Source organism: Xenopus tropicalis, chromosome 9 (assembly GCF_000004195.4).
Source record: "Xenopus tropicalis strain Nigerian chromosome 9, UCB_Xtro_10.0, whole genome shotgun sequence".
Classification (NCBI taxonomy): domain Eukaryota; kingdom Metazoa; phylum Chordata; class Amphibia; order Anura; family Pipidae; genus Xenopus; species Xenopus tropicalis.
Genome location: NC_030685.2, coordinates 25786443 through 25813074, shown reverse-complemented (window position 1 = coordinate 25813074; position 26632 = coordinate 25786443). Strand labels below are relative to the sequence as shown.

At 40.7% G+C, this 26632-nt stretch overlaps 1 protein-coding gene and 1 pseudogene across 1 annotated transcript; one reads left to right on the top strand and one right to left on the bottom strand.

Moving 5' to 3' along the window:
* Window positions 1-4705: 4705 nt before the first annotated feature.
* On the bottom strand, window positions 4706-4806 carry LOC116407876 (annotated as a pseudogene).
* A 3207-nt stretch (window positions 4807-8013) lies between these two features.
* On the top strand, window positions 8014-11043 carry ocm3 (oncomodulin 3). Its single transcript, NM_001030486.1, has 5 exons — window positions 8014-8057; window positions 8579-8643; window positions 9141-9273; window positions 9549-9658; window positions 10716-11043. Exons 2-5 carry the CDS (start codon window positions 8583-8585, stop codon window positions 10739-10741), a joined length of 330 nt encoding a protein of 109 aa, NP_001025657.1. The 5' UTR covers window positions 8014-8057; window positions 8579-8582; the 3' UTR covers window positions 10742-11043.
* Window positions 11044-26632: the final 15589 nt, after the last annotated feature.

Genomic DNA, 26632 nt, shown 5'->3' with positions numbered 1-26632 from the left:
TCAAATTAAGGAATATTGGCCTAGAACATAATATTTGTAATTGGATAGAGAACTGGCTGAAGGATAGAGTACAAAGAGTGGTTGTAAATGGAACATTTTCTAATTGGACCAGTGCGGTTAGTGGAGTACCGCAGGGGTCAGTCCTTGGGCCTTTGCTTTTTAACTTGTTTATTAATGACCTGGAGGTGGGCATAGACAGTACTGTTTCTATTTTTGCTGATGACACTAAATTGTGCAAAACTATAAGTTCCATGCAGGATGCTGCTGCTTTGCAGAGCGATTTGACAAAATTAGATAACTGGGCAGCAAACTGGAAAATGAGGTTCAATGTTGATAAGTGCAAAGTTATGCACTTTGGTAGAAATAATATAAACGCAAACTATCTACTGAATGGTAGTGTGTTGGGGGTTTCCTTAATGGAGAAGGATCTAGGGGTTTTTGTTGATAACAAGTTGTCTAATGCCAGGCAGTGTCATTCTGTGGCTACTAAAGCAAATAAAGTGCTGTCTTGTATAAAAAAGGGCATTGACTCAAGGGATGAGAACATAATTTTGCCCCTTTATAGGTCCCTGGTAAGGCCTCACCTTGAGTATGGGGGCAGTTTTGGGCTCCAGTCCTTAAGAAGGATATTAATGAGCTGGAGAAAGTGCAAAGACGTGCAACTAAACTGGTTAAGGGGATGGAAGATTTAAACTATGAGGTGAGACTGTCGAGGTTGGGGTTGTTTTCTCTGGAAAAGAGGCGCTTGCGAGGGGACATGATTACTCTGTACAAGTACATTAGAGGGGATTATAGGCAGTTGGGGGATGTTCTTTTTTCCCATAAAAACAATCAACGCACCAGAGGTCACCCCTTTAGATTAGAGGAAAGGAGCTTCCATTTGAAGCAGTGTAGGGGGTTTTTCACGGTGAGGGCAGTGAGGTTATGGAATGCCCTTCCTAGTGATGTGGTAATGGCAGATTCTGTTAATGCTTTTAAGAGGGGCCTGGATGAGTTCTTGATCAATCAGAATATCCAAGGCTATTGTGATACTAATATCTACAGTTAGTACTAGTGGTTGTATTTATAGTTTATGTATGTGAGTGTATAGATTGGTAGGTGTGGGTTGGGTGTGCTGGGTTTACTTGGATGGGTTGAACTTGATGGACACTGGTCTTTTTTCAACCCTATGTAACTATGTAACTATGTATGTGTATGACCACCTTAATAGAAACTTTTTGTATGTAAAGTAACCTTTCCTTTTAGGTAAACTGAATCCAAACACTTAGGGGCACATTTACTAATCCTCGAATCCGAATCCCAAACGGGAAAAAAATCGGATTGGAAACGAAAATTTTGCAATTTTTTCATCGTTGTGGCGTATTTTGCGCGAATTTTTCGCCGCTGTCACAACTTTATCGTATTTTACGATAAAGTCGTAACGGCGACAAAAAAGTTGCGCAAAATACGAAACAATCGCAACGGCAATGAAAAAGTCGCAAAAATACCAATCATTATGAAAAAAACGCATTCGGACGCTTTCGGGCGTTCATGGATTAGTAAATGTGCCCCTTAGTAACAAGTTAAACATCCGAAGGTGACCAGTTTTTATTTACAGAAGCTGAAACTTCTGATTTGCAGATGCCAGTTCGCATTTGGATTCAAATCTCCACTCGTCCAAACCTCTGATTGAGAATGTGGTGGGCTTTGGTGCATCCCCCGTTTTAAGGTAAATGAAAATAAAACCCCGCTTCAGAGCAAGATATAGTTTCCTTTTAAAAGCTTGGAAATCCACAGTGTTGCAAAATATGCATTGATCATATAATAAGATTTTGCCACCATGTGTTCACTCAAGGGTGACGGACTAAAGAGCAAGGATACCATGTGCAGAAAGCAGCAGCTGTAATACTTGGCAACCAGTTTATTTATTTGTATTTTCCCTTTGCAGTGTAAGTGTATAACCATTTACATCCGATGGCATGTTTAATGGGACTTTCTACTTCATAGATCCACTCAAAAAATAACCAAAATATTCAGAAGGTCACTGGGGTTAAGATCTGGGAAGAAATTCCCTGCCTGTAATAATAGCAGTGAAGCATAACAGCTGGGAGTAAGTTATTGTGCATTTATCCAGTGATTACTACTTCTCCTTCTACTGTTGTACTCAACTTGTGTCCGCTGCCTACATTCCTACAGCTTCCTTTTATTGCTGTGTTTAAAGGACTTCTTACATGAGAAGTAGTACAGAATGTACAAAAACCCTGACTATACATTTACTAACACAGTCACACTTGCACAAAAATACATAGATTTAGACATTGTGCACATTGCCCCATTCATAGTGTCCAAAAGCACTCCTTGCGATTTCATATAGTTGAGCTCAACATTGGCTGCCTCTTATTCCGAATCTCATGCAATGTGCCTATTCACACAGAAGAACAGTTGTGCTTGTTGCAAGTATGCAATCTGTTTTACTAATCATGCACAAGTGCACCTACTGACACAGGAGAACCCTGGTGTTAATTCCAGGTTTACCTTTGTGGGCTGTGTCAGTAGGCACAGCAAATAGTTTCAATAATATCTAGCACAGACCTCATACAGTATTCACCCCAAATTTCAAACTAACTGGGCTTTGAGACGTATCTAGGACAGTAAATGGGAATTTTCTCTCTAAATCTGAACCTAACTGGCCTTCTGAATGAGTTATCACTGCTTGAAGCCCCCCAGAGAGGCCAGTCTTACAGTTCTTAACCCTGATCTAAAGGTTGTGGGAATTTGTAAAACAGTGAGTGTACTTATACTGTATATTTGCTTTTATGTCACTTTTGGATGGAATGTTTTTGCTATATCCCACCCCAACAGGGTCACTTAAAAATATAACCATTTGCAGACCATACATAACCTGCTTCTGGACTACCTCCTGTCTGCCCTTGACTTCAAACTGTGGAGCCACCACTCATTTTACTACCCCTCTCTTGGTTTACCCTGCCACAGGAACCATAGTTTTATAGTGGTTCCGGCAGCAACCATGGTATTGGGTGAATATACAGTATACAGGCTGAAGGGTTGGTGTGTGGCCACACTCACAACTACCCACCAATAAGTAAAGTAGAAACTGCATACCTTTAGTCTTGCATTTCAAGTTTTGTTGATCACTTTCATTTGGTCACTTTCATATTGTGTCCAGGGCAGATGCCTGTCCTGCCACATTTTAGCCTTCGTTGCTATTTAAAAAGGTGGTAGAAATTCCGTTTGTTAGATAATCATTGTTTTGGACAACTCACAATATATGTCTCAACAAGGCCACCAATCATGTCTGCAAGAGAAAGCAGAGTGTGAAGACTATATCAGTAGCTTCCTGAATGTGGTGGAGATCTACAGTTGAGATGTCATGTGAACTAGCATTACACTTCCATATCAGTTGTAGTGTTGTTTATTGCTATAAGTAATACACTCTACTAAACTGTTTTGCATATGGTTCATTCAGTCTGACTTATGTCCAACTCATATGTAGCCAAAATTGCAGCAAATAGTTCCAGAATAACAAACAGCTGCCATATTGTCATGCAATAAATCAGGGTAAGTGAGTTGAAGGAAAATACAGTATCATCAGGAGCACCTTAAGCATGATACGCATCTTAGGAATGAACAGATAATTGTAATACTAGATGTGAGCAATGTTGCTAGCTTCTGCTCAATTGTGCCAGTCACTTGGTGTTTTTCTTTCTAGCTCCCTTATTATGAAGCACTTGACTGCTATCCTTAGTGACATTGGGGCACACGCTGGATGAATAACAGTGGTATTATTGTATTAGTGCATACATGTGTGGAGGTTAGTGAGCACTGCTTGCTAAATGGAGTCTGTAAGTGATTAGCCCTGGTATGTGATATCATAGTAGGCCATGTTATGAATAACTGTGTCAAATTTCATTTCAAAGAGCATTTAAAAATAAAGACTTTGACCTGCAATCGACTACAAAACCCATTTATACCATAGTGCTTACTGGTTTAGATCAGCAGGCAATGCCAGAAACTTGTGTTAGCCTCCTGTGGCCAGTTATATAGAACAGTCAGAAGTCACACACTAAGTGCATGCACAGTGCAAAGGTGCAAGTGGACATAGTATTAAAAAAGTCCCATAAAAACTCCTGATCATCCGGCCAAAAGGCACAAAATGAAAAAGAGCTCTTTAGACTCGCCTTTGCTGAAGCTAGGGTGGGTCCCTTTATCACCAACCCCCAGCCAAAAGGCATTAGGAGGGCAAGGGTCTTCGCCTCCAGTCCGAAGACTTCCAAGGAGTCTGGTCTGATGCACCCCTGAGAAGGTCCAAAAACAAATGTGCTTACGTCGAGGCCGGGTTCAGGGGGAGAAAGAGCCTAATGACTACACATCTCTCCCCCCTAGACTAGTGCAGACCCGGAGGTATTACACCAAATCCTAAAGAGATATAAGGGCAAAAAAGTGCTAAAAGAATAAATAGGTATAAAAATCCAGAAAAGTGTGGCAGTGTTAGTGCCCCAGCCTAATTGCCAGAAAATAAGTATTGCTTAGCGTCAGCCAAAGGCTTAGGGCATAAGAACAGGTGCTAGTCATTGAAGTGAGGAATGGCTCAAACCACCACAACCGCATCAAGAGTACCACGTAATGTAGGGCACTGCAGGTTTGGAAGTCCTGGGGCGCCTGGGGCTGCCCTTTGGCCAGAAGGTCAAGCTGTTCTCTGCCTCACAGTGGATGGGAACTTCAATATCTTCCTTAACTAGGAGATATCCCACCCACTGATAAGAACAGATACTACACTTGATTTTAGCCAAAAGGCAGAGAAGCGATTTGAAATGCTGAAATTAAATGCTGCTGCGACTATTGACCCTAGAGTTAGCATCAGCTCCTGAGCAGGCTAATAGCAAGAGGTTTCCCTCAGTGCCCTGCAGCAATAGGCTCAGCTCACTTGCAGCTAAAGAATCAGATGCAGAGGAAATGACAACCAGACAGACTGCAAAAATATTTAGCGACTATTGACCACTCATACACAGTTGCACTGCATCCAATTCAGTGCCCTCATTGATGCATGAATTATGGGTAAAATATTGCATTGTGGGGAAAAAATGGTGATCTGGATAAGTGAATGCTCCCTAAAGCCTGTGGGAATTACATTCATTGCAACTTGTGAGCTTTCGCCAGAGACTTATTTGTCTCTCTGCTGCTGCTTCACATGCAAGTTGTGGTGGTCAAAAGATGGTGATTTGCATCCAGATACTGAGAGTTGCAGAACCCAGAAGGCATGTAAATTCTGGGTTACAAAAAAAAAAAACATTAAAAAGCGACAATGCAATTTCTGGCCCAGTATTCTCAAGCAGTTGCTGCTTATAAAGCAAATATTTTACTTAAAATAAGATCACAGCTTGAAAACAGCTTTTAAATGCAGTGCCTGGCAATCCGATGACGATGGGTGAATTCATTTTGTGGGATTAGGTTTATTATTATTCCAGCACTTTTATCTACCCCATAGCAAATAAGCCCCAATTTGCTTTCTCCATTGAGTCTTCATTCAGGAATCATACACCTATTTCCCTTTCCACTGATAAAGCTGAGATAACAGATCTGAAGGCTCTTTAATAACTAGGGCTAAAAACATCTAGTGAACCACCATCTAAGGGATTGTCAGAATTCCAGTCCTACGGAGTCAGGCAAATGTAATTACAAGTCAGTCACTTGGGGCTTAAGGGTAGTGTTCTAGTTTGTCATCAGAATGTTTTCTCTGGGACATAATTGTCACAACTGACACCTTTTTATCTGTACCCATTAAGGTTACTGACCTCATTAATAGAGCCCACGGCCTGGGCATTGGCACAGAGATGGATTAGTCAAACCTTCCCCATTCTTCATGAAGGGAAAAAGTCAAAAATATGTGCAAAGATTTTTTTTCTGCTTTTTTCCGGCAATAAAATGTCTTTATATTGCATTTAAATTACCATGTTCTTTTTATTCTTATTTATTTTAAATACTGTATTCTTTTTTGATGCACCCTGCCATCTTTCAGTCTTCCAGGCGTTCCCTGTCAGGCTTGGGTGACACCCCATACATAACTTTTTCTGAGATTCCTTGTGCCCTCCTAGAATCAGCACAGGGGCTCCTCACACCTTATGCAAGCAAATTGAGCAAGGCCTTCTTTTGCTCTTTTTGTATTTATGTATGTAATCTGTATTTCTTATTGTGCAGTGATGTAGAATATGTTGGCACTTTCTAAATACATGTTGTGATAATAACAAAAAAAACCTGCCTGCTAGGGTTCTAGGAGAGCAGTAGCACCGACCCAGATATAAGGAGAAATTTACGATTTGGTTATCAGGATCCACTCAAATCTGTTTACTTCCTTCTCTACATCTGCAGAAAAACTTAACAAGAGCATTCGCAAGAGCAACAAGGTATGAGGCAGCAAAAAGCAGACTGCTAGCAGCTAATATGCATTGCAGTTGCTGGGTAATGTTTGGTATTTATAGAGGTTATGCTTCCCTAGTCATAACCTGTCCTAGGCTGCCACTAGTCTAACCCTTGCCCCGTAATGCAAACTGATCCGCTCTCTTGTCTGATAGGGTTGCTTCTTAGAGGCAAGAATTTTAATTTACTCTACTGACCTTTTGCACTTTGTAATGTAAAGAATATGGAAAAACCAAGAAACAACCAAATCTCTTATTCTAAATGACTGCTTTCTACGTAACCAGCCTGTCTTCACTGACTACAATTAGCAGTAACATTAACGGTAATCTTTCATTTGCTGTATGCAATTTCTGTAATTCTGAAGATGCAGTATGCCTAGAGATAAGGGTTGCAGTGGCCTATATCAGGTATTTGACACTAAGTTCATTTTAGGCCCTTGTAGGAATACGTGGGGTGAAGTAACTGTACGGCATCAGTCTGGCTATAACCCATGACTTGTGAAAGGGAATAAGTGAGCACATGTAATACAAGATTTGCAAGTGGAGGCTAAAGATCAGCACATTTAGCTGGCTGCCTCAGCTCATGCTCTCTTACCTGTTAACCCCTTCACTAAGAGCCAAAGAAACTTCCAAAGCAGCTATAAAACTTCAATTAACGAAGGCAAACTCATCTGCACTAGCTCTAGTGAAAAAATGCATACCAAAACATTGTTTACTATACAAGATAGGCACCATGGATACATTTACACTCTCAACATTAACTGTAACCTATAGCAAATATAAGCTAGACCTAACCCTATTGTGTTTGAATACAATATCCTTAATAAATATAATGGTTGACAGTTTTCCATACACCCTATAAACAGGGTTCTTCCAATAAATACCACGTATCATATCTGAAAAAATTCCCCAAAGGCTAAGCAACTCTAACAAATTCTCAGGGATATTACATTGCCCTTAACAGATTGAATTGGCAATTATATTTTTGTGTTATCTGCTTAAAATAAGCACATTTCCAGTGTAAAGTATCTGATCCTTATCCTTTTGTGCAATAAACTGCCCAGCACATTAACCATTTCATTTTAAAAGTCTTGGGTGTTACTCTTCATCCAAAAGGTCAAAGATATTAATACCAGAACATATTACTGTTACTTTAACTACATCATTACAATTAGGATTTGCAAAGATAGAAATATATGCATGCATATATATATATAATTTAGGTTTATTATACGAGAAACATTTACTATATTTAGTCAAATGTGTAAAAAATATTTAGTTGGTCCTGTAGTTGCAAAATTAATCATAATTAAAATCAGTTGCAGACTTTTTTTTTAATGGAGAAAAATAGAAATGATATTTATATAAATCTTCAGAATGCAGACCCCCTTTTTGCATATCTGACTTCTTATCTTGTTTCATTTGCAAATATCATATGTATTCTCTTCAGATAAAAATAGGGCTAGATGATTAGTTAGGCAAGGTCATTTGACACCATTCCCCCTTCGTGACGCTGGCACCTAAAATCTGTATATGGTATACATCTTAAAGTATATATAAACGGGGCAAGCCCTCGGGGAGACACTCAGCAAGCGAACCACTGCCCCGCACGTTACCTTCCTGACGAGTCAAGCACATCACAAGGTAAGGCTGACAACAAACACGGACAGAGGGGGAGATAGCAAGACAAGTGGATTGGAAGAGGCTGAAAAGCAAATACAGAAGTGGAATAAGGATCTTTACTAAAGCAACTTCTTTCAAGAAAATATAATTTGCGTTTCCAAGCAATGAAGAGGGAATATTGATTTTTATTTCCCCCAGAATTTTTTTTATTTATTGCATTTAAAAAAATGTTTTCTTTAACAAAATTAGTTTTTCGGTTAGGTGTGATTACATCTAACCAAGTCAATAAGTATACTTCATGTTTCATTAAGATGAATTGTAATCATTAATGTAGGCTTTTAGGCATGTTTTGCCTATGATATGTTATCTTCTATGCTTTTTAATGCAATTCGATATCTCAATTGAGATTAAAATATAGTTGGCTGTGGATATGCAGAAAAATTGAAATGCCCTATTAATATTGCACATAGTATATATGTAAGAAAATATATATATAAATAGAAAAGATAATATTTGCTTATATAGACTCATATCTCTTCCAGCATCATGTCTATCACTGACATCCTCTCCGCAAAGGACATCGACGCTGCCTTGAGCAGTGTTTCAGGTAAGTTATACTAACTTTAAATGATGGCACAAAGTAGAAATGCAAACATCTTCAACACAATAAGCCTCAAAAATTCATAACATACGTAGAGAATGGTACTTTGAATGAGGTCCCAATGAAATACTACTACTAAGTAGTCTATGTTTGGTAGTCGGTAAACTGTCAATGTTATTTTAATATAGCTATTTAATTCTAATTGCATTACGTTGCATATTAATTTGCAGAACATTTAATCAGAACATAATAAAGATTGACTGACTAAATATATTGCATTAGAAGTTTGAAAGCTGAATGAAAGAAGAATTTATTATTAATATGTCCTATCACATAGGATGTGATCCTTCTTGCTCACTTATAGCAATCTGTACTGACCTTTAATTTCTACATCTCTGTTCTAGTAAGTAGTCTTGTGGTACAAGTAGTCAGACTTTTTATATCAAACTGAATCTGAGGTTAAATGGGAGGAAAAGGAAATGAATGTCTTCTGTCTTTTATAGCTGCCGAGTCATTTCAGCACAAGTCCTTCTTCGACAAATGTGGTCTGACAGGCAAATCCAATGACCAAGTCAGGAAGGTCTTTGAAATCCTTGACAGAGACAAGAGTGGATTTATTGAGGAAGATGAACTCCAGTAAGGACACTTTCTCTTTTCTAAACCTGATCATCTTTACCAAAATAGATTTGGAGAAAACAATATTGTAGCATATCAGATGACAAAGAACAACATATTTATGGAGGAGAGTGTCCAAACCATCTCAAAGTTTCTTCTGCAAGTAACTAAGCTAGGGAGAACATCATACTTACAGAGTTATCTGTTTGATAGTCTTGCAACTAACACTGAACATATTATATTGCTTGTGGTAAGTGTAAAAACATTTAGTAACATCATACTCTATAATCTTTCAGGCTCTTCCTGCAGAACTTTAAGTCTAATGCCAGAGCTCTCAGTGCTGCAGAGACCAAGGCTTTTCTGAAAGCTGGTGACTCTGATGGTGACGGCAAGATTGGAGTAGATGGTAAACTACCTTTAATGTTTTTTTTTTAATGTTTAAATTCTGAATGCTTTGAGAGACCTCTGCATGACAAAATCATATAGAAAAGAAAAGAGACTCCAATGCTAGCCCTAACCGGACAAAGATAGAGGCTCCAATGCTAGCCTTAGTTGAATGAGGAAAGAGGCTCCAATGCTAGCCCTAACTGGATGAGGAAAGAGGCTCCAATGCTAGCTCTAATGGGATAAGGATAGAGGCTCCAATGCTAGTCCTAGCTGCATGAGGAAAGAGGCTCCAATGCTTGCCCTAGTTGAATGAGGAAAGAGGCTCCAATGCTAGTCTTAGTTGGGAAAGAGGTCCCAATGCTAGCCCTAGTTGGATGAGGAAAGAGGCTCCAATGCTAGCCCTAGTTGGATGAGGAAAGAGGCTTCAATGCTAGCCCTAGTTGGATGAGGAAAGAGGCTCCAATGCTAGCCCTAGTTGTATGAGGAAAGAGGCTCCAATGCTTGCCCTAGTTGAATGAGGAAAGAGGCTCCAATGCTAGTCTTAGTTGGGAAAGAGGTCCCAATGCTAGCCCTAGTTGGATGAGGAAAGAGGCTCCAATGCTAGCCCTAGTTGGATGAGGAAAGAGGCTTCAATGCTAGCCCTAGTTGGATGAGGAAAGAGGCTCCAATGCTAGCCCTAGTTGTATGAGGCAGGTATTGGATAGCAGAATATGTTACCGGTGCTGTATTTACACTTGGTAATGTGCCATAACCACAACGTCTAAAGCAACGCCCCCATAGACTCAACAGTCTACCATATATAGCTCATTTGGAGCATAACACTGTGACCACAATTTACAAAATGGTCAAAATCATTTTACAGCTATTTTCAAGAATTATCATATATCCTATTTTAAAAATTGACCTGATTCTTTATATAAATAATTTGTCTATGTGACTGTTTATGCAGTTAATTTTAACATTGTGCTAAAAGTCTTCCCTGAAGAAGAAGCGAATAACATAATGGAATATTTTCAAATGCTGAGAAAATGCTTTATTTGTGTTAGTTATTATTTTTCTCATTATTTACTCTGCAGAATTCCAGGCTCTGGTGAAGGCATAAACAGCCCAAGACCAAAGACAACCAAGGACTGAATTCTCATTTCTCACCCAAAAGGCACCTCATCCACGGCTGGCACTTATTTGTGCATTTTTATACTGTCTCACGGCATTGGTAAAAAGCCTGTATGTTAACTCATTTTTAGGACTATTCAGAAACCTTATACAACATCCAGGTATTCTGCCCATTTACTGTTACGTCTTAAGTGTTTTATCGATGGCGTTGTGAGTTTGACCAATAACAATGTTGAAGATGCGGCTGGAAGATAGTAAAAACTGAAATAAATAACAACCTTTAAATAAAAAGTTTTCTACTTTCTTTTGTAACTACATATATTCTGTGATTATGAAAAGAATACATTAATTAACCTTTTTGGAAAGGTTATAAGGATATAAAACATAAACTACAATTTATTTTATAAAAAAAAATCAACATAAAAGTACGCTTTCTATTTTGCCTTTAGATTCAATTAGAACTCATATCAATTTCTCATTGGTTTCAGTTACAGCAGGATATCAGATAAACATGCTTTTAAATCCCAGAGGCATGTGTTGCAGCTTCTAGTAATAATCACTGCCTGCTCTGGCCTTGGACTGAAAATAATTGACTCAGCTATAGAAATTATTTCAGGTATGGAGGAGGTCAGGGAACTTGTGCAGGTGGTAATAATGCTCGCTATTTGAAGCGTTACAGTTCTAAGGAGTGTATTTGAGAGATGCAAAGGACTCAAGAGATCTCCAAATAGTGCCCTATACTAATTTGAAGAATTTTTTTCAATTAAAACTATTTAAAGCACATAGATTTGCAAACTAAATAGTTACGAAATACTTTTACCAGACTATGTACTTTTAGTAGCATGGTAGTTGTATATCTCCTTACATGGTGTAAGGTCTCATTTTGATTTTATATCAAATTGATTAGGTCATTAGTACTTTAAATAATTACTTCTGGGAACTCTGAGTAGGTCTTAAGTTGCAGACCATGTTACACTTACAATCCTGGCACACAGCTGAGACGTTTGGCATATAAACTGAATGACTGCAATGTAAGATATCTGAAGCACTAGCCACTGCCAGACAGACATACCCTAAGAGTAAGCATAGGAGAATTTTGGGGTCAAGGCTGTTGTTTAGAATATACCACAAATGAAGAAAACAATTGATATATATGGTGCTGAGTCAAAATCTACTAGTTATTCTGATATTGTGCTGACAGACTCCCCACTGCTTTACAGATATCATATCATTTACATCAGTCCTTGCCCAAGCGGAATTGCTATTTTCTCAGCTAAGTGCAGTTACCCCCTTCCAGTCAATCAACAAGGATTTCTGATCAGGCTAGTGCCAGTTACACAAAGAATGCAAATGTGGCAGCAATTGATTGATAAACAATGGTTTAGTGACTTCTGTCAACCGCTTGCAGCCTTGGGAGACTTATTAAAATATCCCACACACACACACAGTAAACTGGCCCTGGGTTTTATGGGGCAGGTACTGGCTGTGCATACTTTGCAGGGATATAAATGAACAAGAAACGGTAACACTCAAGCAGCCTTGTTTAGTTAGACTACAACATAGACATAACCCAGGAACTGGTGCAGTCCTGGTATTCAGGGTTCAGTTCTGATCAGATTTGTGCAGCCTTTGTACATTCTCCTCACATTTGCGTGGGATATGTTTTCTACAGGTTCCCAATTTCCTCCCACAGCTTAATACTGGTAGAGCATTAGCTTCCCATTGTAAGAAGGGTGTGAATACCTGTCCCAACCTCTGTGTTTGTGTGCAGGGAGGGAAAGGAGTCCCCACTCCTGTGAGCTGACAGGAAGGAAGGAAGGCCTGCACAGGAAGTGCTGGGAGAGAAGCAGAGAGTAAGGTGAAGGTGCTGTGTGTGGATAGTTAGGGGGAAACCCCAGTGGTATAAAAGCGCACTCTGTTTAGCATGCCGAGGGAAAAGGCGTCCTTGTCAGGGCTCTGAAGGACAAAGTGTGCTCTTATAACATACCTCCCAACATTTGAAAAATGAAAAGAGGGACAAAAAGACTTGACTTGAAATTTTTTTGACCATGCCCACTTTGTGGCCACGCCCCAATTGCCACACCCCATTTTAAAATAGTTAAAATAGTGCCCACGATAGCCCAATAGACAGCACCCCCATAGACAGTTCCCCCCATACTCAGTGCCCCATTTGCCCCCATAAACAGTACCCCCCCATAGACAGTGCCCCCAATTGACCCCATAGACCATGCCCTCAATTTCCCCACAGACAGTAGCCCCCATACACAGTGCCCCCATAGAAAGTACCCTCCATACACAATGCCCCCATAGAAAGTGCCCCCATACACAGTAGCCCTCCTTACACAGTGCCCCCATACACAGTGCCCCCATACACAGTGCCCCCATACACAGTTCCCCCATACACAGTAGCCCTCCTTACACAGTATCCCCCCATACAGTGCCCCCCATACCCAGTACCCCCCCATACACAGAGCCCCCCAATTGCCCCCATAGTGAGTACCTCCAATAGAAAATGCCCCCATACATAGCGGCCCCCATAGACTTCTTGGGCTCCTGCTCCTTATTCGGCTCCTTGTACATGTACACACGGGCGCAACCTTATAAAAGGTCCTGTCGCCGCCACACGAGGAGCCGAATAAGGATCAGGAGCCCAAGAAGAGACGGAGCCGGAGCGCTCCGCTTCAGCCAGCACGTCCCGCTGGCCTGGATAGTTTAATGAATGTTCTGCATTTCCGTAATGCGGGACATTCATTGAACAATCCGGGACAGCGGGACGCGCTGTAAAAACCGGGACTGTCCCGCGAAAAGCGGGACAGTTGGGGGGTATGTTATAAGCAGGGAAAGGCAAAGGGAGTTCTCAAGGCTCTGAAGAAACTGCCATATAAGTGCCCCCCCCCCCGCAGCATCTCAGAGACGAGACAAACGGCATTGTTATATGAAGTTGCTCTTGGCTGGCAGGGTGTATGCATCAAAGTTATTTAATAAACCTATTGACTTTATCTCTGTGTGCGGTTGTGTGCCTGCTCTCCTTTATAATACAGAAAGAGGACCCCTTTAGCACCAAAAAGTGGAAATCAGGCAGGATTTACTTCAGTAGCAGAAAAGAGCTACATTTGGAGCCACTTGATGAGATCAAAGTAGGACTTTACTGCAAATATGCCATTGCTAGCACCAACTCAGGCCCATACGTGGGTCCTTAAAGAAACGGTGAACCCAAAACACACATTTGGAATTGATCATGTACCCCAGAGGTGACACCAGAGAGGCTGGGGAGTGTCCTGTCTGGTTACAGACATTCTGAGTTTGCAGGCCTGATAGCAGATGAGGAATCAGCAGTGGAAGGTCATGCAACCTTGCTTTTTAAAGTGAGTGATACACTAAAGGAAGATTGGGGGCTCTAGGTCCTGTTTCTTCATGGTGATCTATTAATTTGAAAGCAGTTACTCAATTCTATAATAAGAGTGGTGCCTGTGGTGAAAAAAAGAGAAAGCTTACCATTAATTTAAAAAGTACCTCATACATTCGCCCTTGTAATCATTGCTTAAAAATACTGACGTTATTGCTTAATATCAAGCTAATTCATGGATAAATTCATCATATTATAATAATCATATTATAAATTCATTAGACTCTAATGCACATTTTCAATTTCTTTATTTTTCACATTGGATGGTACAGAATTAAATATATAAATTTATCCCAATTAAATATACCAATATACAAATTCATTAAACACAAATGTAGTTGTTGGGAACCTTTCCTTATGTGTCTGGTATTGCAATTGGTCTCCACTTTTTTTGTAGTATTTTAATTATTTCTATTTTTGTTCAGTGGCTTTGCAGTTTGGTGTTTCAACAGCTGGTTGCTAGGGTCCAAATTACCATAGCAACCAGGGAGTGATTTGAATAAAAGACTGAAATAAAAATAGGAGAGGCCTGAATAGAAACATAAGTAATAAAAGTAACAATAAACCTTTAACCTGGTTACTGGGGTCAGTGACCCCCATTTGAAAGCTGCAAAGAGTTAGAAGAGGAATGCAAATAATTCAAAAACTATAAAAAAAAGAAATGAAGGCCAAATGAAAAGTTGCTTAAAATTGACCATTCTATAACATACTAAAAGGGTGAACCACCCCTTTAAGGCAGGTATAATAAATTATCTGTGTACGAGCAAAGTCTTTTGATGCACAGCATACGTTACCTCTCCGGCTCATATAGAAGCATCACTCCAACTGGCACTTGCACGAGCAATAAGTCCACCGCAGCCACAATTAGAAAACCACAATTAGAAACCAAGCTCCAACCTGCCATGGGCCCCACTTTCACACATCCAAAAAGGAAAATCCAGTCCAGTTAAGGCACAGATTTTGTAAATTTGTAGCTATGGCTTTAGCTAGGATGGTGAATTACCAGCCAGCCTACTACCACTCTACTCTGCTCCTGCCCACCCGCCCTGGCTTGCTTTAAGTTGATATATGGGCGGCGTTCAGGTGGTCAGGCCAAGAGGTACTGGCCATAGGCAAGTGGCATAGTGTGTATACTGAAGGAATGCTAGGTCAGATGGGGGTAAACGTCTTTAAAGAAGTATGGTTTAAAGGAGAAGGAAAGGCTAAATCACTGGGGGGGTGCCAAATGTCAGGCACCCCCAGTGATTGTAATCGCTTAGCTGAAACCCCCAGCCAGTGCCTGTCAGCAGAAAATTTCACCAGCCTGTGGTTAATGCAGACGAGTTTTCCTTCTTCTCCTTGTGACAAGATCCCAGGGCATCTTTGTGCAGTTGAGAGAAAAGACGGCTTTTTTGTTAAAGATCTGATTCTCACTCCACTGCGCATGTGCAAAGGCCGAAGAAGGAAGAGGATCGCTTTGTCGCATACACCCCGGCCAGTGGCATTTTCTCCAAGCAGGAGCACCGGCTCAATACTTCAGATAAGCCAATAAATTAATGGGGGTGCCTAACATTTACAGTTACATGATTGTAACTTTCCTTCTCCTTTAAGGAGTTAAAAGGAGTTACAAAGCCTGACAGGCTCTGTCAGCCAAATTCACCAACTGTCATTCTAAAGGTAAGAACTTATAAACATATGAAAATGATTAAACACATAATGCATCTCTAGTAGAGCAAACATTTGTATAGCACCATCTGCTGGCTATAGCAGGAAGCACACTGTAGCCATTCAGTTGAGCCACTGCCAGAAAGATACCTGTTATATATACAAGGTTCACATTTCAGTGCTGTGTTTTATTACTGTTGGTATGAAATGATCTTCTTTTGGTAGTCACTATATTTTAAAGAGGCAGTATACTCACTAATTCAATGAATATTGCTTGTGCCGAAGCCCTCATGTTACAGTAAGTTAAGGGTGCCCTCTGGTGTCTTACTAAGTGCAATCCGTGATTGTAACCCCATATATTTCATTTATGAAGCATCTTCAGCAATTCTTTCTCCAGTGTGCACACTTTTATTTAATTATTTTATTATACCACAATTAGACTGTAAACTTAATGGTGCAGGATACTTATAATAGCAAACCAGGGAACCCTCATGGATTTTTTGGCAGTCACCCATATTTTTAACCCTAACCGGGGTGGGTAGATTTTAGTTCTCAAGGTGTCTCTATATAAGCTCAGTCAGAAGGTTAGACTGGGTGGAAATATGGCTAAAGTGACTGAAACAGCAATTTGCATTTATCAGTAATTTTGTTACGAGTTAATGTGGCACTGATCAAGTATTGGACCACAGATTTTTTTTGGGGGGGAGGGCAAACTTGAAAACTCTAAACGCTAAACCCATCCATAAAGCTGTCCCTCAGAACCCCTTAGTTCTCTTTATAAACAGACAAAAAACAATTACACAATAAAAAGCAATTATTCTACTGACAATAATAGATGCAAGAGAATTCACCAATGAGAATGCTGATTCCCAGCATTGTGTCACGTATCTCTCTGCTATCTTATATACAGAGATTATTGTGTCATTTTGGCTCCATTATAATACACAGGGCTCAGGCACGGAGAGGAAGGAAAGACTTGTTCAGGGCTGGGGAAACTGTGCTTAATGCTTCCATCTCTAAATGAAGGTACAAAGGACAACATGAAGCCATATTTACATGGATCAGCTGGGATTCTCATTGGATGATTTTTATGCATTGTAATGCAGCCGCTGGGTCTGGAGAGCGGGGGAAACTTTTTTATCTTGCAACATTATTTTAACTTTCAATTATAAAAACAAATAGTCTATGTACACATTGTGGGTTTTTGCTGTATATTATATGGTGACACTTGTGGCTGCAGGACCTGCAACCCCCAGATTAAAATGGCTACATATATGCATATATATATATTTGCATCTCTGCATTTGACACAGCCATGTTACTGTTAGTGGAAGTCAGTATATGTGTGAGCCCCTGCTAGAGTCACCACTAATATTGGCCACATCCTGCATTGCTAATTAGTAATTATTGTAGATGCATGCTGTAGACAGAACTGATTTCTGTGCAGCCGTGCAGCATACATCTATATTACCTGCTAGTTAGCCATGCAGGATGTGGATTCTGGATGGGCATTATTAAAGGGGTGAGGTGGCAACCCTGTCAAATGAACAGAGCCCAATGTTTCCAGCAAACTGGAAAATGAGGTTCAATGTTGATAAGTGCAAAGTTATGCACTTTGGTAGAAATAATATAAACGCAAACTATCTACTGAATTGGAGTGTGTTGGGGGTTTCCTTAATGGAGAAGGATCTAGGGGTTTTTGTTGATAACAAGTTGTCTAATGCCAGACAGTGTCATTCTGTGGCTACTAAAGCAAATAAAGTGCTGTCTTGTATAAAAAAGGGCATTGACTCAAGGGATGAGAACATAATTTTGCCCCTTTATAGGTCCCTGGTAAGGCCTCACCTTGAGTATGCGGTGCAGTTTTGGGCTCCAGTCCTTAAGAAGGATATTAATGAGCTGGAGAGAGTGCAGAGACTGCAACTAAACTGGTAAAGGGGATGGAAGATTTAAACTATGAGGTGAGACTGTCGAGGTTGGGGTTGTTTTCTCTGGAAAAGAGGCGCTTGCGAGGGGACATGATTACTCTGTACAAGTACATTAGAGGGGATTATAGGCAGTTGGGGGATGTTCTTTTTTCCCATAAAAACAATCAGCGCACCAGAGGTCACCCCTTTAGATTAGAGCAGTGCTGTCCAACTGGCGGCCCGCGGGCCGCATGCGGCCCGCGACCCCCTCTGTGTGGCCCCCCACCTGTCTGGCTGCTTTGATGGCTTATTCTTGTGAAAGCTTTAAATTGTATCAGTACTGTGATTAACTGCCCCCCCCTGCATGGTTCTCACCTCAGATTCAGGCTGTAATCAGGCTGTATTGTTTAAATATGTAATCCCCTGTACTGTTCACACCTTTTAATCTCTGCATTGTTCACCCCCTGCAGTGTTCACACCTCAGGCTCAGGCTGTAATCACCCCCATTGTTCCCCTGTTCACACCTCAGGAGCAGTAGAAACCCACAAATAATCCCTGCATACTACAAAAAGAACATATACTGAGGTGGTACTGCAATTAAAAAGTTTTTTAATATATAGTTATTGTGCAGACTGTAGGAGCAGTGCCAGCATTGTGTCACTGTAGGCTGCCTGTGTGTGCCATACACACAGGCAGCATAGGGCAAGCAGAGTATGGCACACACAGGCAGGGTAGGGAAGGCAGAGTATGGCACACACAGGCAGGGTAGGGAAGGCAGAGTATGGCACACACAGGCAGAGTAGGGCAGGCAGAGTATGGCACACACAGGCAGCATAGGGCAGGCAGAGTATGGCACACACAGGCAGGGTAGGGAAGGCAGAGTATGGCACACACAGGCAGAGTAGGGCAGGCAGAGTATGGCGCACACAGGCCAAGTTTGGCACAAACCAGCCAAGAATGGCGCACACAGTGAAAGTATGGCACACGCAGGCAGGGTAGGGAAGGCAGAGTATGGCACACACAGGCAGGGTAGGGCAGGCAGAGTATGGCACACACAGGCAGGGTAGGGCAGGCAGAGTATGGCACACACAGGCAGGGTAGGGCAGGCAGAGTATGGCACACACAGGCCAAGTATGGCACAAACCAGCCAAGAATGGCACACACAGTGAAAGTATGGCACGCAGGCAGGGTAGGGCAGGCAGAGTATGGCAGACACAGGCAGGGTAGGGCAGGCAGAGTATGGCACACACAAAGGCAGGGTAGGGCAGGCAGAGTATGGCACACAGGCAGGGTAAGGCAGGCAGAGTATGGCAGGTTTTTGCTGTACTACAACCATTAATATGGGTATGGTCATGTGATAACATGGGTGTGCTTTCAAGTGGGTGCGGTTTCAAAAAGGGGAGTGGTCAAAACTGGCTTCCATTATCGGCCCTCCACCACGTAGGTCGGAAAAATTCCGGCCCTCGGTACAACAGAAGTTGGACAGCACTGGATTAGAGGAAAGGAGCTTCCATTTGAAGCAGCGTAGGTGGTTTTTCACGGTGAGGGCAGTGAGGTTGGGGAATGTCCTTCCTATTGATGTGGTAATGGCAGATTCTGTTAATGCCTTTAAGAGGGGCCTGGATGAGTTCTTGATCAATCAGAATATCCAAGGCTATTGTGATACTAATATCTACAGTTAGTACTAGTGGTTGTATTTATAGTGTATGTATGTGAGTGTATAGATTGGTAGGTGTGGTTTAAGTGTGCTGGGTTTACTTGGATGGGTTGAACTTGATGGACACTGGTCTTTTTTCAACCCTATGTAACTATGTAACTATGTTTATAATTATTCCTGAGAAAGGGCTACATTTGGCAGAATACTGCAGTACCACTGGTGCCACCACCTGGGAACTACAGGGTAGTGCAGTTTATACAGAGATCAGTTCTGGAATAATATATGTAACAAATTCAATATATTTGTTCATTAAACCACATTAAACGTCACAGGGAGCCATCTATGTGGGCAGTTTGTGCAAAAGCTGGCAAATTTTTTTTCAAGAAAAACCATTTGCAAATACTAATGACGGTATCCGAGCTATTCAGGCCCAAAGCCCAGCGTAAGTTAGCAAACTCACAGTGGGTTTCCTGTATGATTACTTGAGCAAAAAATCCAAAAAACCTTTTTATCTGTGAGGCTTGAATTTTAGTGCTATTGTTCCTTTTTTTAATGTATCTTATCCTCTATTAATATTCCTGTCTCTCTTTTAAACCACTGCCTGGTTGCTAGGTAAAACTGGACCCTAGGAACCAGATTTACAAACTGGAGAGTTGCTTAACAAATGTTTGCATTTCCACCGAACTCAGCCAATATAGTTTATCACTTACAGAATAAGGAAAGGTAAAATCACTGGGGGGTTGATTGCTGAAAATGATTTGTCCTGTGTTGAACTTTACTAAAACACCATACTTCAGTTAGCCACTTTGATTACACAGGAAGCAAAAGTGGTCCCTAGAGGAATGTAATTGTGGTCCCTAGAGGAAGGGTCGGACTTGGCCTCCAGGACACAGGGAAAAAAACCAGGTGGGCCCCCAGACCCCACCCTTGCCAGTGCCCCCGGGCCGACGGTGTTCCTCCCCTGATGCATTATACTTACATGCACTCAGGGGAGGACGTTGGTCAGGGGCACCTGCGGGGGGGTTAGGGAGGCTCAGTGGGGGGTTCAGGGGGTGCAGCAGGGGCCCCTAGGGGATGCGGGGGAGCGGCAAACAGGGACACCTGCACCTTGCACCCCCAGTCTGACCCTATCTAGAGGTAATTGTAATTGTGGTCCCTAGAGGAATATAATTGTGGGAGGAAATTATCTTTTATGTTCAGCTGGATTAGCACCAAAAAATGAAAATGTTTCAAAGTAATGAAAATATAATGTACTGCTGCCCTGCACTGGCAACACTGGTGTGTTTGCTTCAGAAACAATACTATAGTTAAAATAAATACCCTGCTTTGTAGCCACAGGGGCAGCCAATAAAGCTGGAAAAAAGGAGAATAGGCACAGGTTACACACCATTCTGGGAAGTGCTAGATTATTATATTACCACATATGGCCACTAATATACAATGGATATATGGATGTATAAATTGATACATGTGATCAATTTATATTCTATCAGACTCCTCTTCTGCCGCATAGCACCCATTGCACAATTGTTTTCACTAAAATATCTGTAGGTGGCAGCCTTGGAACTAAATTCAGCAATGGCTTGCCCCTCCACCCCCCAACCTTTCACTTTTTGGTATCTCTCAGGGAATAGCAAGTAGCACATTAACATTTTACTTGATTGTGCAGATGTCCCAATTAGATTGCACTTGGTTCAAATATTTATTGGGGGAGAGCATCAAAAGTATGCTTTTGGGGCTGCTGTGTTAGATAATGAATAAACTGGGTCTTTCAGATAAATAATTTACTGGTTGTTTGTGTTCTACAAGAAAGCCACATTAATAACTTCTCTGTTTATATGAGAAATAACAGTTGTAGACAAACGCCTCATTCATGTACAAGATACAGAACACTATATCTTGAGGCATTTGTCTTGTTATTTCTTGTTATTTCTCATATAAACATTTGACCCAGTCCATTAGAAATTATTAGTCTGTCTTTAAAAGACAGGGGGAAACAAATTCTTTCTGGCCCCAGTGTTTTTGCAAAGTTGGCTATAAGCTAAATTGTAAGCTATACTAGAAATGTATAGAAAATAAAGGTTGCCAACATATAAGCATCAACTGGACCATGCAGTGGACCTTACAGTCTATGGCCCCTATTACAAAATGGTCAGTTTTATCAGGAGCCAATTAACCTGCATGTAGGTTTCCAGAGTGTTGTAGGAAATAAAAGAACCCAGATAAATCCCACACAAACACAGGACAAACATCTACTTATAGATAGGGCCCTGGCTGGAACCTAGGACCCCAGCAGCAATGTTAACCATGCTGACCCAAATTTAGGATGACTTTCTTCTAAACGCACATTATTGAAGCAAACATTTTGCTAATGTCCCTTCAGTACATTTTCTAGGAAGAATAATGAGTACAACAAATTTCCTAGGCAGAAAAGTGGATTTGTCACTGGTGTCCTGGTAGAAGAGGGACTACTTTGCCCCCAACACATTAGGCAGAGCAATGGTTACTTCCCTGCAGGCAAGACAGCAGTTAATAGCCTACCAACACATTACAAGAGAGAAGGTTCTGACCCCTGCAACACATTGTCCATTCAGAAGACTTGGTAATTACATTACCAACATCAGAACATATTGCAGGTAGCGTGGTTCGTAAAGGTTGGCTACTTGCCACCAACATAGAAGCCAGGCAGAAGAGTCCCTAATGCCCTCCCCCCTACACAGTTCATCATTCTTCCAGAACAGCTGTTACTGATCCATTAGCACATTTTACAGCCAGATCAGTGTCTATTAGCAAAGTAGCATACAGTATTACCCAGGCAAAGGAGAGGAGGAGTTCTTACTTAACCCCCCGAGGTTTACTCAAGCACAAAAACATGTTTTAATAGCAGCATAGAATACTGGCTCATCTATCCATCATATTGTCCATGCAGAAAAATGGATGCCACTCCTGGAAAAAAGTTCAATGTATGTTTCCCAAGCAGAAGGGTGTGTGTGCTAGTTATCTCACAGCAATGTCCTCAGGCAGAAGTGTGGAAGAAAAGACCACTAAATATTATACGGTATAAACATCGATTTATGCTCCCCCACCCCTTTGTACATTGTCCAGGCAGTAGAGTGGCTTCTCACACTAACACATTACCCAGACAATAAAGAAGTAGCAACTTAAAGACTTGTCCACAAAAAGCTGTTAATGCAGAAGAGTTACTACAAGCTTTTCAGTGTGTTACTTAAGTAGAAGTGCGGCTTCATACCCTACAACCTATTATACAGGGCTACTAGCGTTCCCAAGCAAACCATACAGGCAGAGTAGTGTCTACAGGTTCCCACAACTTATCAGACAAAGGAATAATGCATGTACATGTAGAACAGTAACTGTGTGCCACTCATAGTATAAGTTGCTAGAAAGTATGGTGGCAGAAGCAGCACGAGAAGTCATAAAAGCAGTAATTGGCAAAGTCCTCTGTCTGTGCTTGCAAACATGTCACACACTCATGGGATTAATAACATTTATTATTAACATTCATTTATAAAGCGTCAACATATTCCACAGAGCTGGGATGTCAGTGCATTTGTGACTTTAGCACAGGCTGTCACATATCCTTGCTGAAACCTGCCCCTGTTTCTTGTTGCCTGAGCAGAGCTGCCCCCACACTCATTCACCCCTGCTTAACTCCACCCGGTTAAAAATAAAGTTTGACACTGCATGACTGCTTTAGGTACGGGTAGTGGTGGTTGCAATGGGTTCAAGCTGTCCTTCAGATATGCTATCTAATGGTTAAAAGATACAACTCAAGGTTTTGAGGGCATAGTGGTATACTGGCCAATTATACTTTATAATATGCAATGAAGTATAGGTTTGATATAGAATTCATTGGGTTAAAGAAAAACTATACCCCCAGAAAAAATGCTTAAACAACAGATATTTTATACCATATTAAGTGACCTGCTAAACAATCTTTCCAAACTGGAATATACAGTATATATATATCAGTAAAAGACAGAACTTTCTTCATTTATTGGCTGATGTGACCTAACATGTATGTTGTTTGTGTGTCGCCCGCGTCTATTTTTTTGTTGCCCCCGCTATTCGGCGTGACCGTGCCCAATTTTGACACGACCGCGCCTTTTTGAAGTGACCATGCCCTTTTTGACGTGGCTGCACCCGATTTGACGCAACTGCACTCTTTTTGACGCTCGACAAAAAAAATTTCGAATCCATGCCTGGTGAAAAAATTCGCTCATCAGTAGCTGTCTCTGATTTTTCTACATTATGGTAAAATAAACTGGATTCCATAACAGAGACATCACTTTCTAGTTAGATAATGCACAGCTTAAAGTACCAATATTAGGCATATTAGCCTTTGTCCAAGACACAACCTCTATAGAGCTACATGGTCTTCTTATTTCATAGTGCCTGCTTAACCATCTTTATCCACAAATTAGAGCTTTCAGCATGAGATTTCAGGTATGTGAATCCAAATTGTGCTGAAAATGTTGAAAAGTATTGCATATATGAGTCGTGCTTTGTGTTTTATGTTTTAATGATGGCTGCCCATATGAAAGAAGTTGCCATCTTAGGTAACTTCAGTGCTTCTGTTTCTCATACTTTATTGCCCCTACATTCCTTTGTTGTGAGCCCTGTAAGATTGTGTTGCTCTATTCATCTTGGCTATACCTGGTTTTATAATGCCAGTAAAGTCAGCCAATTTTAGTATGAAAGTCCAGAAGGAAATTGAGCACCAAGAGCAGGTTGTAGTGGTTGCAAAAGGTAAAAGGTACAAGGACTGGTTCATCTAAACTTGTACCTTTACCTGGGAGTGAAAGCTTTTCTATTTTTAACATTTCTTCTGCTGAAAAATCTATGATATTGGTATTAGGGAACTGCTGATGGTGCCATCTCTTGAAAGGGTCTATTGAATTCTCACTGATCACAAGAAGCTTGAAAATATTTAATCTGCAAAAGGAGTGAATTCTATTTTTCTCCAGATTAAAGTTTGAGTCCTCCTACTGGTCTGGTTCTAAGAACATCAAAGGCCATGCCTTGTCAAGGTTAATAATTTTGGCATCCCCTCCTAACCCTATTATCCTCCTAAGTGTGCTGATGCTCCCATGGTTCTTTACTTTCCCAAGTCCTTGAGGCCTGTCACCCTCTGAATGTTCTCCTAGAAAACTTTTTTTTTTTTATCACTCTGTGATTTCTGAGGTTGTTATATGGTCTCATTACTCTAGGATCACTGACCTAGTTTCAAGAAACTGTTTTTTTCTGGATATTTCTGGGTGACAATTTTTTCTCCAAGCTGCTTCCCAATTTATTTTCTCCTGTTCCTCCTGTGTGTACTCAGCAAAAGACTAACCAAACTTTGCCTTGTTGCATCCTCAACCTTTGCAGGTTCCTAATCAACCTTGGTCTGAAGTTACCAAAGATTTTATTGTGGAATACTATATACCGTTGATTATGAAACCAATTTCTGCTGTTTTAATTCCCAGAATTACAAGAACTGGTCAGACCTGCTTCTGTGGGCTGAGTTTATGCAAGTTTATGAAACAACAGACTTCGGACTCCCTTTTTCCATGTTTATGGCCTCAGTACTTCTGCCTTTCCCTCTGCAAGAATGATGTCCCTGCTGCTGAACCGTGGTCAGGAACTTTATAGCCATTCTGTCCAAGCAGCCCACCTGATAGGCAGTGTTGCCCCCTTCCTATGTTTCAGGTTGGAGACTTACAGCAATATTTTGGCCAAGAATGAATTTTCTGCTCACTGAATTGATTAATGGGTTGATATTTTTTGCTGTGTAATCTAAGGGTTTCCTGCTGATTTAAGCTACCGAGTTAGTACTTTACAGTTATCATTTTTATCACTTTAAACATTTTCAGGGTATATCTTTACACATGTTTCAAAATAATTTGTTGATTCTCCATGGCATGGACCAATTATCTTCTATTTCACATGCCTGGGTTTTTTTTTTATTGGAAAACAATACTGTGGTGATCTTTAGATAGAACCTTCTGCTCATATAACCATGTAATACGTCTTGCGGGAATGGAACAATTAAACATCTTATCAAATCTGATTCTGCTCTCCTACAGCTCAGCCAACTTGGAACCTTCTCATATGTATTGTGTATGCAACTTGTAATTAATTAAAGATACGATTACTCATGGCTAGCATTGAAGGGATGGGAATGGAATTATATAAATGTTTAAACACTGTATGTAAAGAAATGAGCCATTGTGGAGTCAAGCCTAGAAGTTAGGGCAACTGCTCCACCAAAATTACATTTTGAAAAAATTAGAAGAATCATCCTCAGGAGAGAGGGAATAAAAACAATACCCATAAACCATGATTATGGAAGTCACTTTGACATTATTCTACAGGAAAGTTTACTTAATTGTCTGCCTGGCCCCTGAGGCTGTGGACTTTATGATGGATAACATTTGCTGTTTGAGTGGCGACCCCAGACATAGATTCTCTGAATATCTTGGCAAACAGCAAGGTAAACCTTGACGTCAATTTTTGCAGCCTCTAGGCCAATAACTTTTTGGCAACCTTTATTGTGCAACCATCCTCAGTTACCTCTCCTGCCAATGCTGATGTCCATGCAGTGTCCTCAGTGTTATCTGTACCTGGAAAGCAGTAACCTAGAAAATATTGTAGAGCTATTACTGGTTATTGAGCTGTGGACAACATATTACGTGGTCTGAATGTATCCAAATGTATTTTATTTGATGTCTTAATTCTGTTTATACTTTATGTTTTAAAGAGCATAATATTATTCTATTTCATAGAGGTGTTTGTGGTCATTCCCACAACTATACCAAAATAAATACAATAAACATGTAAGTATGTGGCTATTCTGTATAAATGATTTAGGAAAAAGTAACAGAATCTGTTTCTAATTGTATGAATAGTATAAGTATGCATCAGACTGGGCCTCCCAGGACCCTGATATTCAGGGCTCATTCTAATGACAATTAGATGGAAACAGACTGTACAGATGCAATCCTTATGATGGAAACAGAAAGGGGCTATTGGGAATATACCCAGACTGGGTTCCTCTATGGCCTGCACCCACCACACAATCTCCTAGGACTCTGGCAGGCCAGCACATTAATTGTGAATTAAATACAGTACTTAGATGCCACACAAATGTCAATCTTTTATAAAGAACATGGATTCTCTGTGTTTGAATATACAAAGTCTAGAGTTTTTAGACTCATGATTACGTGAGTGAGTGTACTGAGTAACTGTTTCTCTGTCTGCAAATTT

Excerpts from the sequence above, each read along its gene's own strand:
- ocm3 (NM_001030486.1), top strand. The coding sequence starts at position 8,583 with ATGTCTATCACTGACATCCTCTCCGCAAAGGACATCGACGCTGCCTTG. Across the intron at positions 9,274-9,548 it reads ATTGAGGAAGATGAACTCCA|GCTCTTCCTGCAGAACTTTA; the intron begins GTAAGGACACTT and ends ATAATCTTTCAG. Across the intron at positions 9,659-10,715 it reads CGGCAAGATTGGAGTAGATG|AATTCCAGGCTCTGGTGAAG; the intron begins GTAAACTACCTT and ends TTTACTCTGCAG.